The sequence below is a fragment of the Coptis chinensis genome, chromosome 6 (genome assembly GCF_015680905.1).
Source record: "Coptis chinensis isolate HL-2020 chromosome 6, ASM1568090v1, whole genome shotgun sequence".
Classification (NCBI taxonomy): domain Eukaryota; kingdom Viridiplantae; phylum Streptophyta; class Magnoliopsida; order Ranunculales; family Ranunculaceae; genus Coptis; species Coptis chinensis.
Window position 1 is genome coordinate 18,652,749 of NC_141461.1, and position 14,115 is coordinate 18,666,863.

Sequence of the window (14,115 nt, forward strand, 5' to 3'; positions counted from 1 at the left end):
CATTCAATGAATACTCGGGCCATTCATGGCACATTCAATGAATACCCATTTATAACGCTAACGGGCCATTTATGGCACATTCAATAAATGTCCACCTAACATATGACATCATCAGTCATAAAACTCATTTCCAAAACTTGAGGCGTGGAGAGTTCTAAAAGGGTGCGATAAATTCGTTTACGCATTATAGAATTTTATTGCATATATTATTTCAGAGAACGAAGGAGTATCTTATTTCTTGTATTATTGTTTACGCGTTATTAATATATCGATGTCTAAGTGTCATAACGTCGTATATCATAAAAGCTGAAATATGACATAGTAGTTAATACACGTACACCCGTATATAGAAGGGTCTTAGCCTAAAGACAAGCATGCTAATAGCCCTAGACCTATCCTAATAGGCCGAATCATAATCCGAGTTAAAAGTCAACTCTGGTCAACAACAGTCAACCGGTCAAGGGTCAATCTAACCAAAAACCCAAAGACTAAGGCCCAAAGGGTTTAATCTTTCTCGAGCCCAGTCTAAAATAATCTTAAGCCCACAAAAATTAGAAATCGGCCCAACAAACAAACTAATGTTTAGGCCCAAGCCCAACCGAAATAGAATTTGAATTGGTGAGACTGGGAGCACCGGATCCAAATCTCGGTCATCCCCTCCACTACCAGCTCACATTTTCCAGCCACCTCTCCTCCCTTCTTCATCATATCGGTTTTGCTCCTGAGGAAAAACCATACAACTTTAACAAAAGGTAAACTAAAACCCTTAACTCCATCCACTCCCTCTAAACTAGATCTGGGAATTTCGACCTCCATTAAAGCTTGTTCAAAGCTTCAACCACACACTCTCCAGCACCTAAACAACCATCAACAACCCATAAACCACCAACAATTCACAATCAAAACAAAAAATAGTTCAAACTAAAATAATTTCGACAATTTCCTTCTTTTGGCTTGACGACGTCGTTACTGACTTCTACAAGCTTCGCCAGCGCCTTCCCCTCACTCTACAACACTCACACACCCCCTGCAATCAAACCTCATTCAAGTATACAACAACAAAACAACAAGATTATCAAGGTTCAATCCAAAAATACTATACAGGGCGATTTCTGTAGGCTTGCCCACCATTAACAGCCTCGTCCGAGCTCTAACAGATTAAATTTCCTAGTTTCACTAATCAATTTCTAACAGTTCACTTTAAAATCTCAAAGTTCAACAAATCACTTTAGAGTTAACAAACACTTCACTTTCAGAGTTTCACGGTTTAATTTCAAATCTTAGAATTCCAACCGAGCAATATCCTAGCATTTAACAAGTTTTAACGATACAACGACAGTACCAAGGATAATAACAGAAGGGCAGTAAAAATGCGCGGAAACTGTAGACAGCAAAATTATTTCTTTATACATGTCAAACTCTATATTCAGTGAAATAGAAAAAACTACTCACTCGTGATTAGCTTCGACCGTCAGCTAGCTATTCGTAGATTTCCAGAAAAACTTCTCTTTTCTGTACAACTCTTTGTTTTTGACCAACCTTATTTTGTTTCTTTTCTGTTAAAAAAAAACCCTCCGAAATAGGGAAGAAGGTTTATCCCATAAACCCACGTCTCCTATTTCCACTAACACTTATCCTATTTTATTTTATCTATTATCCATTATAATTATTATTATTATTATACTAGAAAAAATAAAAGAAAAAGACAAGGTGTTATAATATCGCTACCAACATACTCAATAGAAACAGCATCTTCAATATCGTACTGTGCTCTCAAACTATTTGCATCAATACCCTTCGCCACCCTATTCATATTAAAATCCCCCTTATCACCCCATCTCCTCTTCAAGTTATAATTCCTATCCATTAAACAAATATTTTCAATACTGTCAAAAAAAAAAACAAAAAAAAAACAACCCCAAGCTCAATATAATTTGTCGATCCCTGAATTGCCGACCCAAAGTGTTATTTTTTTCAATTTAATCCTTTGCATTTGAATCTTTCTTTGCTATTTTTTCGAATTGCATTTGGATGTGTAATTGAATTGCCATTTGGGATCGAATTGTCATTTGGTTTCATAACAATCTATTTTTTCAAATTGCCGCTGGTTTCATAACAATCTATTAATTCAAATTGCCGCTGGGATCGAATTGTCGCTGGTTTCATAACAATCTATTAATTAAAATTGCCGCTGGGATTGAATTGTCGTTGGTTTCATAACAATCTATTTTTTCAAATTGCCACTCGTACTGCAGATCACTTTGAGTTGCCTATCCTTTCAAATTGACTTGCCGCTGCCAAATTTTTACTGTGAGGAACCTATTAGTACCCTGTCAGCAGCTGTTCTTGAAAATTCATTGCCTTCAATGAAGCTTTTGATTGAGGCTAGTGCAAACCTTAACGTTGGTACATGTGGCGTAGTGCCTATAGTTGTTGCAGCAACTCAAGTCGAACCTGAAATGATCAAGTGCTTGTTGAAAGAAGGAGCTGATCCAAATCATGAAGGGTTGACACCACTAGAGATTGCAGTTATTAATAAAAGGGTTATATTGACATACCCCCCCACCACTAGTTGCAATTAGGATTTCCCCCCCAACTTGACAGTCAATAGGAGTCAACCAACAATTTCTGTCAGTTGACTGGTCAAGGATCATGAATTGTCCTAAATACCCTTTTTCTGTGGAAATTACGAAATTAGCCATTGACACTGTTCAAAGCCCACAACTCAAAGCCCAAACTCGAAATTAGACATTTGAGACGTACAACAGCCTCAACAATGGCATCTTTCTGTGGAAACATGATGGCCATGGAATACTTCGCTATTGGCGACTTTGTCAATGCAAAGCAGTTGTTTGATGGTGTTGCAAGTCTTTACAGCCAAGAAGGTTGGGTTGCGTTGCTTTGGGAGGTCTTGGGGTACCTAAGGGAGTGCTCGAGAAGACTAAGTTCAGTGAAAGATTTTGTCCGAGTACTCTCTTCAGATGGCTGTATTGCCAATATCATCTAGTTTTGGATCCCAACCTTCTGAAGGAAAATATGGTCCAGCTGGTCCTGCTAGTCTGTCTCAAAGACAAATCATACACGATGAGGTTTTTAAGATTCTAAGAGGAGAAGTCACATTGTCATCAAATGAAGACAGCGGCAACCTTAAAGTTGAAGTTGATAAACCCCTCTGTCTTGAGATTGATCCTATCAGCCCACTTAGAGTGGTACTTCTTGCTTCAGTCGCTTTTCACGAACAGGTGGTCAAGCCTGGTGCATCTACCTTGCTGACAATATCGCTATTGTCACAGCTCCCCCAACCAGTTGAGATTGATCAATTGGAAATCCAATTTAATCAGCCTGAATGTAACTTCCTGATCAACAGTGCTCAGCAACCAACGGTAGATGCAACATCTTGTGATCAACAAGATTTGCGGATAGAGAATGCTCCATTTTTAAAACTGCTCACGAATAAGTGGTTACGCTTGATATACGACATAAAATCTGGTATGCATCTGGTCCCCTATGTATTTTCATCCGTTCTTACTTTATTACCGCTGCAACTTTGAAACACTGCTATGACTGCAGAACAAAGTGGAAAGCTTGACTGCATATCTGTGATCTCAAAGGTGGGACCTTGTTTCACAATTATTTGCCGAGCTGAAAGCCCTGGCTCAATGGACGAGTTACCTCTTTGGAAGTTTGAGGAGCGTGTTGATACCTTGCCAACCAAGGATCCTGGTCTTGCATTCTCTGGTCAGAAGGTTATTCAGGTTGAGGAACAGGATTCACAAGTTGATCTAGCTTTAGGTGCTACTGGTCCCGCATTAGTTGGAGAGAGCTTCTTAGTTCCTGTTACTGTGACCTCGAAAGGTCATAGCATTCATTTTGGTGAATTGAAGATAAACCTAGTCAATGCCAGAGGAGGTGGACTGGCTAGTCCAAGGGAAAGCGAGCCATTCTCAAATGACAGTCACAACGTACAACTTCTTAACATTTTGGGGCCTGATGGTGAGTATGAATCTCAAAAGGGTTCTGATAATATCAGGAGCATTCAGCATTCTTTTGGGTTGATTTCTGTTCCACTACTAAACATTGGTGAGTCATGGTCTTGCAATTTGGAGATCAAATGGCACAAGCCAAAGCCTGTCATGCTCTATGTATCATTGGATTATCTGCCAACTGGGGAGGAAGCTAAGGAACAGAAGGTACATGTCCACAAAAGCTTGCAAATCGAAGGCAAAACTGCTGTTACTATCAGCCACCATTACATGTGTCCGTTTCGTCGTGATCCCTTGTTGCTCACTAAAATCAAGCGATTACCAGGTTCGGATCAGTTGACATCGCTGGCATTGAATGAAATTAGTATTCTCGTTGTCAGTGCAAAGAACTGCTCTGAGGTTCCTTTGCGGGTAATGTAATTTCGAGTTTGGGCTTTGAGTTGTGGGCTTTGAACAGTGTCAATGGCTAATTTCGTAATTTCCACAGAAAAAGGGTATTTAGGACAATTCATGATCCTTGACCAGTCAACTGACGGAAACTGTTGCTTGACTCCTATTGACTGTCAAGTTGGGGGGGAAATCCTAATTTCAATTATTATGGGGGGGGTTATCCTAATTGCAACTAGTGGTGGGGGGGTATGTTAATATAACCCTTAATAAAAACCACCAAGATGTCCAGATTCTTTATCCTGTTACATCACCTATTCCTACATACTCAGACTGGAGCATTGGTCGAATATCAAGGCATTAGAGTCAGAAGAAGTAACAGAAAAGAGAAAGGTCAAAGCTAAGGAAAAATTTAATGAGGCAAAATCTCAGGGAGAAACTGCTTTCCGGAAGAAGGAATATCTCTTGGCAACAAAATGGTACTCTATGGACACAAATCTGGACCCCAGTGATGCAAATGTATACTCTAATAAGAGCCTTTGTTATGCCCTTCTAAAAGGAGAAGTTGCTTTAGCGGATGCCAACACTTGCATTAATCTGAAGCATGAATGTATGGCCTTTCATATAAGTTTGAATCAATGGTTATTTGTTTTTATTCAGAGAAGTAGTTTCAAGTTGGTGTTTTGCTAGCTTTAATGGCTTCTACACCGTCTATCGATGAAGAGGAGAGAAATAGAGGGAGTATGTGGATGTTGGACCAAAAACTTGATCAGCCTATGGACGAGGAAGCTGGGAGGCTAAGAAATATGTACATGGAAAAGACATTTTCATCGCTATTGGTTTTACGACTTGCGTTCCAAAGTCTTGGAATAGTATATGGAGACTTGGGCACATCTCCATTGTATGTATTCTATAATACATTCCCTGGTGGAATTGACGATCTAGAAGATGTGATTGGAGCTCTTTCGATGATCATATACTCTCTTACTCTCATTCCCCTTCTCGAGTATGTCTTTGTGGTATTAAGGGCAAATGATAATGATCAAGGTGGAACATTTGCTCTGTATTCACTACTCTGTCGACATGCGAAAATAAAAACTATTCCAAACCAACACCGGACAGATGAAAAGCTAACAACCTACAGTCGCCATACATTCCACGAGAAATCTTTTGCTACAAAAACCAAAAAATGGTTAGAAGCTCAAGCTTATAGGAAAACTGCACTTCTAATTCTTGTGCTCGTTGGCACTTGCATGGTGATTGGCGATGGAATTCTCACTCCCGCAATTTCATGTCTTACTAAGCAACTGCTATGAAACTAACACTTGTTTCACGTATAGATAGAAACAAACATTAATATATGTATAACTCCATTCAGAAACTTCTATGCAAGCCTGAATCGTCTATAGCCTTTCATCTTTAACCATTCAAACTAGTCAACTCAATTATATTTACCAAACTGCCATTACATATTTTCACCATTATACAATCAATTCAACCATATCAAATTCCAAATTTATACGAACTCTATATAAATTATATCAAGAAAAAAATTCTTATTTGCCTTCAACTCCCATCATTTTTATTTTTACCGATTTACTAACCTATGAGTACCATAAATATTATTACTTCTTTGCCACACTGGCCTTGCCCATGTAACAAAGAGAGGGAGATGTTCCGGCCCCCACAAATGTGACCCAATAAAAGCCCAATTCAATACAAGCCCATGCTCAGAGCTTATCTATAATAAAAAAAAAAACTCATGCTTAGAGTCCATGCTACAAAAAAGCCCACGCTCAGAGCTTATCTACAAAAAAGCTCACGCTCAGAGCCCATGCTCAGAGCTTATCTACAAAAAACTCACGCTCAAAGCCTATGCTCAAAGCCTACATACCTACACGTAAAATCAATATCAATTGCGCATATGTTTTGCGAGTCAAACAACTTCCACAACTTCGTCCACATTCAAGATTCACTTCCATCAATTTCATATCGTGTGATAGTTTTCCGGCCAATTCTCCAACTTTATCCCACGATTAGACAGTTCTCCCGCCAGTTCTCCAACTTCATCCCACGATTAGCCAGTTCTCCTGCCAGTTCTCCAATTTCATCCCACGATTGGACATTTCTCCCGCAAGTTCTCCAACTTCATCTCACGATTGGACAGTTCTCCCACCAGTTCTCCAACTTCATCCCACAATTGGACAGTTCTCCCGCCAGTTCTCCAACTTCATCCGTCAATTAGAAAATTGGAGAACGAGAAAGTAACTATCACCAATCCTATTTATAAAATCCAACCTTCGTCATTTTTCCAGAACTACGCATCGAGACTTTATCCCAAGCAATATATTTGGGTACGTAGGCAACTTCAAAACCGAAGTCCAGTCTCATCTTTTCCCAACCACCATCTCCAAAAAAACATTATTTCCGACTCTCAACTAATATGTTTTGGCAAATCTTGCTGAAACAGCTAGCAAATAGTAAATAGTGTTTGTCAGTGCCTCTAAATGCACCCAAACACTGACAAATTGTGTATCTAGTGGAAAAATAAAATTTGCCACCCCATTTACCACTAAACAAACACAGCCTAAGAGCATTACGGACAGAATGCCCATGTATTTTTGTGCATTTGCGCCTCATATATTGCCCGTATAAAATTATCTGAGTTACTCGAGGAACCAGATATATGTATGCACTATGGAACTCGGTTCCCACTGCACACGTATGTAACAAAGTTTATGCGTGCAGTGTGTTGGTGCGTGCAGTGTGTTGGTAAAAGAATCACAAGCACTTGACACCAATTTTTCTTTTTCGTTTTTTATTTTTTGTGGTAAAGCTTGACACCAAATTCAAGTCTCTACTATTATAATCCGAATACGGTGTGGCCTCAATTACGAACTTCCTTAGCCTGCAGCTGTCCACTTTTTTCTCTCTTAACTTTGCATCGGCGGCTTTCGTACAATTTAAGTCATGCCATAAATTTCGGCTGAAAATAGCTGCCAGTAACTTTGCGCACCCCCCCCCCCCCTAATTACACTAGTCTCATACTCTCATGCCTCGAACTAATGGTGGAATTTGAGCCGAGGGTTCGGAGCTCGGCTTGGGCTTGGTTCGTTTAAGCTCGGCTCGAGCTCGCTCGTTTAACTATATGAGCTGAGCTCGAGCTCAAATTAAAGCTCGTGTAACAAATGAGCTTGATGAAGCTCGGCTCGTTTAGCTCAAATAGCATATTTATAATATAAAATAACCGAGCGGCTCGGACTTGGCTTGGGCTTGGTTCGTTTAAGCTCGGCTCGAGCTCGCTCATTTACTATATGAGCCGAGCTCGAGCTCAATTTAAAGCTCGTGTAATTAGCGAACTGAGCTTGAGCACGGTAAAACTCGGCTTGTTTAGCTCGAATTCCACCCTTACCTCGAACAATCCCAATATGGATGAGCCACACCACTTTTTTTTTTAACCATCATATGCAAACTTTTTCCCCACACATGAGCATATAATACTTTCAATTTAGTTACAATCATAGTTTGGGATTTCAGAATTTCGAATTCTTAGAATTTCGATAAATCTAAAATATGAAATTCGTCAAATTTCAACCCCTATATATTTAGAATTTCGGTTGATTTCGGAATTATCAAGATTTCGACTCTATATTTTGAATTCCGATTTTTTGAAAAACCGGAATATTAGGCGGAATTCCGACGTTTCGTTCGGAATCACTGATAAAACACACATTTATACACGTTTTGGTTTTCAGTTACTTATTTTCTTAAGTCCGAGGTCCACAGTCCAAAGTCCGAAGTCCAAGACCCAAGTCCAAAGTCAAATTCCAACGTCCAGGTATAGTGGTATGTTTTAGTCAAGTTACCTTACTCACGTGGGTTTGGTAGGATAGGTCGAGTAAAGGGATCGGCCCAAACCTTAGGGCTCGGATAGGTTCATTTGGAATTACAACTTTTTAGTGAGTAGGATTTTTAGGTTTTTTTTAATTGGTTTAATAAATTTTTACGGTAATGCAATTAATGTAAATTATTACGGTGATTTTTATGTAGGTAAACAAAGGTGGAGAAAAGAGAGAGAGTTAATCATGCTCATGCAAAAATCGTTTTCAACGGTTTACTATTACATCACTACATCTCTAATTAGGTCTCCGTGTTGGAGATGGCGTCGAGTATTGATCCCTAGTGCATGCCCACATCTCTAGGTCACATTTCACTAGCATAAGGAGTTTCAATAATATCTCATCTACGGTATATTATTTCAGCTCTGGCTCGATTTTCACATCACCGGACGAATGGAGAGAAGTGGATCGACACGAGGAGAGAGTCGTGTGTGGAAACATTTTGGTTCGCCTACCGAGACCGTCCCGGAGCATCGTGATCCAACTTTATGCGGTCTCGGTCATTTTGGGACCGGATATCAAATCTAAGCCTAATTCCTAAATCGACTCTAGAATATTAAAGAGTCAATCGGATTTTTTCACGAAGAAGATAACCTCCCCACGGGGGGGGGATTAGCTCATGGTCATAGAAGGAATAATAAAACTTCTTTGTATACATTAAGTAAATAAATGCAGGACAGGAATTAAACTAGAAAAGAAATTACTGTTATTAAGGGTAAAATAACTTACAGTATTTAAGCTACTGGAATGGAAATGGCAGAATGTAAGTACTGAAAAAAATCTAATTAGGAGGAAGCTAAAGCATTAATATGCTGAAGGGGTAATAATGAAGGCGACCCCCTCATATATATAGGTTGGAGACTGAAGACGGTTTAATTTGATGTTGTTTGTTTGCTAATTGAGTTTTTCAAAACTTTGAGAATCAAAGTTTTGTTTTTTACCTATTTTGTTTTGTCTTTTTGCTGATTTAAGGTTTTGTTTGTTAGCTCATTTCAATTCAAACTACCTGGTTTGAATTGGTACGTGTCTTCTCTCTTACCAGGTGGTACCAAATTAAAACCATCTTTTGCCACCCTTATCGACTCGTCATGCCTTCCGAGCCCTCGAGAGTGGGTCCACTTAGTGTGTCCAGATTGGGCGCCGATTTTGGCGTTTTTTACGACTTTTTGTCCTTGCTTGAGAGTTAAATTCGCCGGTCGTCGCTATGGCTTTCACTAGCCAACGCGTCGGCATCTAGATTTATCCGATTTGAGCTTCGAAAGTTTCTTTGCTTCTTTATATGTGGACCCGCTTACGACCGGTTTTGTTCTTTTGGAAACTTCGCTCTAGTCGGGGCTCATTGGGCTTCACTGGGGGGTTGAGTGGGAAATTTCAAATATTCAGTATTTCGTACTTGGCTTCACTAGCCAACGTCGGCATCTAGATTTATCCAATTTGAGCCGGAAGTTTTTGCTTCTTTATATGTGGACCCGTTCGCCTTTGGTTTTGTTCTTTTGGAAACTTCGGCTTTAGTCAGGCTTTGTTGGGCTTCACGGGGATCGAGTGGGAAACTTCAAATATTCCCGTATTCCCGTGCCGATGCATGTTTTATCACTATATTTATTTTAATTGCGGAATCCTGCAAAAGTACGAAAATATAATTATTACATGATTATTAAACACATAATCGACCAAAATGCTATGTCTCTCGGGGTTTAATATTACAGTTTTGGGTGTTTATCAATTATGAACACTGGTTACAATAAGATACATTCCGAAATATTAGTAGTTATTCGTTTAGATTAGAAGAGAGAAAAATAGAATAGCAGTTCTAGAGTGCGCCTGGCCGCCTGCTGTATGAGTACGCTGGCATCTAGAGCCTTGAATAAAGACTCTGCCATGCAATACACACGAATCCCCTGTCTAATGGAGGGCCCAGATGAGAGAGTACGGTATAGCATGCGTACCTTAGATTTTGCAAAAATAGAATACAAAATATGTATAAATCCCAATGGCAATATCGCATTAAAAAATATATATAAGGGGCAATTTTGTAATTTTCAGTATAGGGCACGTTTGTTATTAGTATAAAAATATAAGGATTTTGTTGTAATTTAGATAAAATATAGATACTAATATTTAAGTTAGACAAAGTGTAGGGACTGTCTAGTAATTATCATAAAAAATAGGGATTGTTTTATAGTTTATATAAAAGTTAGGGACCTAAAAAAATGTGCGAACGAAAATGTCCATGGGAGTGACATATACCTAAGCTAGAATTAATGTGATGATAGAAAGAGAATGAGATAAATGAGAGAGATCAATTGAAATTAGTTCTTTTATAGCTTGGGAAGAGAATGCTAGAGAAAATTGAAGTTCAAGTAAATTATCAATGGCACAGATATCATTATGAAGGTCCCGTAAATTAGTTATACGGGTTATACCAACTTTAGTTGGACCCACAAATTTTGGGCCTTTTCTTTTTTATTTTGGGCTTTATTTACCCTAATAGAATCCATCTACCCAAATCCAAAACTCGAACCCAGTTACCAAACTCGCTTCAATACCAACACAGACCCACCGATTTCCTAAACTCAGTAGTCAACCACAACAAAACGAAACCAGCACAAACACCCATCTCTCTACCCAAACCACGTTTCAATGATTTTTCCCATTCCTCAAAACCCAATCCCCCCTACCCCAAACCAAATTCTAGTACAAACTCAAAATTTCCCAAAACCATTGACACATTTTTTGCATTTTGTTTATACTATTATTGACATGCCTCACTCGTCTTGAGGCACAACAATCTTGTCATGGTTACTTTGAGTATATATCAAGTTCAAAATTTGTAAATATATATATAAAGTCTTGTTATTACTTATAGTATCCCACAAATTTTACAGTTTAGAAAATAAAATATTAAAATAAATGTATAGAAAGTTATCTATCATTATAAAAAAAAAGAAAAAGAAAACGCTAAAAAATAGTTCAAAATTTGTAAATATATATGTTTCAATACATTGTGCAATAAATTTGCATATATGTTTTAATAAATTTGTAAACACTGTGCAATTTTTCTTCAAAAGCTCAATGAGTTCATCCTGTTCCTTCTTGGAAATTTCCCTATAAATAAAAGTGGTTTCTTCTTCCTTGCTGTCGATCTGCTCCATAGCGTTTACCCAGCCAATGGAATTCTGTTATTGCTATTTTACCCCATCAACATTTAGGATGGTGTTGCCCTTGACTTCCAAATCTTTATAATCTTCGAGCACAAACTCATAGCACTACAAAGCTGCTATCTGATCACTTCGAACTTTGCATACCATACCATCACACCAAAATTTGATAGCCTGATGGAAAGTAAAAACGACAGCTCCCATTGAGTGAATCCAATCTCTTCCCAGAATGACATTGTAGGAAAAGTTACAATCCAAGAGAAGAAAATCAATTGTAACTTCCTTGTTCATTAATGTCACTGGAAGAGAGCATCTACCAATTGATTTTGTTGCTGTCCCATCGAAGCCAATGATAAAATTTGGATTGGGAACTATCATATTCTCAGGAAGATTGAGTCCTTTGTAACAACGCTTGTAGATCACACTTGCCGAACTACTTGTATCGATCATGATTTTCTGCACACGATGAATTCTAACAAAAGCTTGTATTACAACAATATCATAATGAGGATGGTGCACTGCTATCAATTCATTGTCAGTCCAACAGAGAGGTCCTTCCTCATACGTCTCAGTACCCATACCGTGGAGAAAAACATATCCATTATAAACATAGTGGTGGCTGAGATCAGTGATCTTGGAGTGATTAAAATTCTTGCGCTGGGTGTTAGACATTGAATCAACTATGGCATGACCGACTTTGATTATATTGTGTGCGGTCACGACTAAAGCTTGTTTCGTTTTACCCAGCACGTAATCCTGGAGCATACCCTTCTCGACAAAACCTTGGATTCTACCCCTTAGAGATCGGCATTGTTCAGTTTCATGACCAAAATCATCGTGGAACTTGCACCACAGTGATTTGTCACGTGTAACCTTGGTATCTTCAGAGAGAGGAAAAAGAGGAGATAGGATATTCTTTCTCTTAATCTTCTCATAGATAACAACATACTTCTCGTTGAGGGTGGTAAGCTTTAACTCGGGAAGTTTCCTTTCTTCTTTGTCATTCCATTGTTGTGGTCTACCATCACTCTTAGACTTTTGATCGGTTGTTTGTTGATACTTCAGTTTTTTACTCTGTTCCTGCGACTTGCTTATTCGATCCGTATCTCTGTGAACTCGTGCCGATGCATCATCTTCAACTCGAATAAACTGTTGAGTTCAAACAAAAAGTTCATAACGAGTTGTTGGGACGTCTTTTACTATAGAGTTGTAAACGCCGTCCCTATCATAATTAATGCCTTCCTTGAAATTATAAATGACAAGAATATCAGATGCATATGAAATTCTAACAGCCGCTTTCCGAAATCTCGCAACAAACTTACTGAGATTTTCGTCTTTTTGTTGTTTAATACTGAATAGAGAATCAATATTTTTTGGTTTTTTCCAGTTGTGATGAAAATGCTCGGCAAACTTGTAAGCAAGGTCAGTAAAATTATGGATGAATCTTTCTGGAAGCATGTTAAACCATCTCATTGACTCAATTCCAATGAGTGTGGACGAGAATAACTTGCAAAGAAGAACATCATCGAAAGTCCATAAGATCATCTTGTTTCTGTAATTAACAAGATGCATCAAATGATCTCCATCAATCTCATCAAACTTTTCAAATTCTGGCTGCTTGAAGTCCTTGTGATGAACGGTTGTTTGGATTTAGAAAGAGAAGGGAGAATCAATACCACTCTCTATAGTGAGATTTCGAATTTTGTTTTCTCGTGACTTCTTATCATTAACAGCCTTCAATATCATCTCATGGAGACGTCGTTCAGAAAATGGAACATTCTCTCGACGATGGTCACGACCGAACTGTGGACATTTTGGCCAAGTTTTCTTATGAGGAGGTGGAGTGAGTTCTCGTCGACCCATCCATGCAGGTGAAGGTGACCAAGCCAGTAGTGGAGATCGGTTCCTTCGTCTCTTATGGTGAACATCGGGAGAATATGGACGGAGTGCTGGACTGTCACAACCATTTTCTTGACCTGTTGCAAGTGAGTCTCCATCTCCATGGCTACCATTGTCAACATACTTTGGCTGACAATGAGCTCTTGGATTGGGACTACAACTTGAGCGATTAGGTTGTGAACTGTAACTCCTTGGTGAATAGTGCTGCTGTCGAGATCAACGCATATTGTTGCGACGAGGACTTGTAGTGGCTTGTCTACCCCTCCTAGAGCTTAGGGTAGGAACTTCATTGGTTTTTTGTTGGTTGGGTAGTCTATCTTGCCGACCTATATGGATACTTTGCCTATCTCCCTTAGTATGGTTCAAATCGGCTAAACCTATTTTCTTCATGAGATCTTTTGTGAGTCGGCAATCTATCACAGGGTGGTCGGCATCAAGGTCGGCAGAGGAGTTTGTGGATTCGCTTACGATTACACTGGAAAGTGTAGGCTTTCGGCGTTGCACATTCTATTTGCACGAAGCCTTTCGTAAGCGACCCGATCGCACGATTTCTCTTAGTACGGGAATTTGTGCTTGGAGTCTTTGACAGAGATGTTTTAGAGTTCAAATGATCCCAAACATTTTTTGTTGTGGAACCTGAATCATCTTCGAGAAGTAGACGCAGCTATTTCTTCAGATTTTTATTCTTGCTCTCCAATTGTCGGAGACGACGGTCGACCTGAGTTGATGGATCAGATACATGAATACCCACTCTCTCAGTCGTAGATGGGTGAGGACCATCGGACTTGG

The 14,115-nt window shown here is 39.0% G+C and overlaps 2 protein-coding genes and 1 pseudogene across 2 annotated transcripts; 2 read left to right on the forward strand and 1 right to left on the reverse strand.

Annotated features, from left to right (window-relative positions):
* The first annotated feature begins 2,776 nt into the window (after positions 1-2,776).
* Positions 2,777-5,004, forward strand: LOC147491917 (uncharacterized). The gene is given in 3 exon segments (XM_086565793.1): positions 2,777-2,965; positions 2,967-3,489; positions 3,571-5,004. Coding segments are annotated over 3 exon segments (1,545 nt in total). The 3' UTR covers positions 4,404-5,004.
* Positions 5,005-5,015: 11 nt separating this feature from the next.
* LOC147491918 (potassium transporter 11 pseudogene) lies at positions 5,016-5,686 on the forward strand (annotated as a pseudogene).
* Positions 5,687-11,535: 5,849 nt separating this feature from the next.
* LOC147491919 (uncharacterized) lies at positions 11,536-13,439 on the reverse strand. The gene is made up of 2 exons (XM_086567360.1): positions 13,392-13,439; positions 11,536-12,576 (listed from the first exon to the last, which is right to left on the reverse strand). Exons 1-2 carry the CDS (start codon positions 13,437-13,439, stop codon positions 11,536-11,538), a joined length of 1,089 nt encoding a protein of 362 aa, XP_086423486.1.
* Positions 13,440-14,115: the final 676 nt, after the last annotated feature.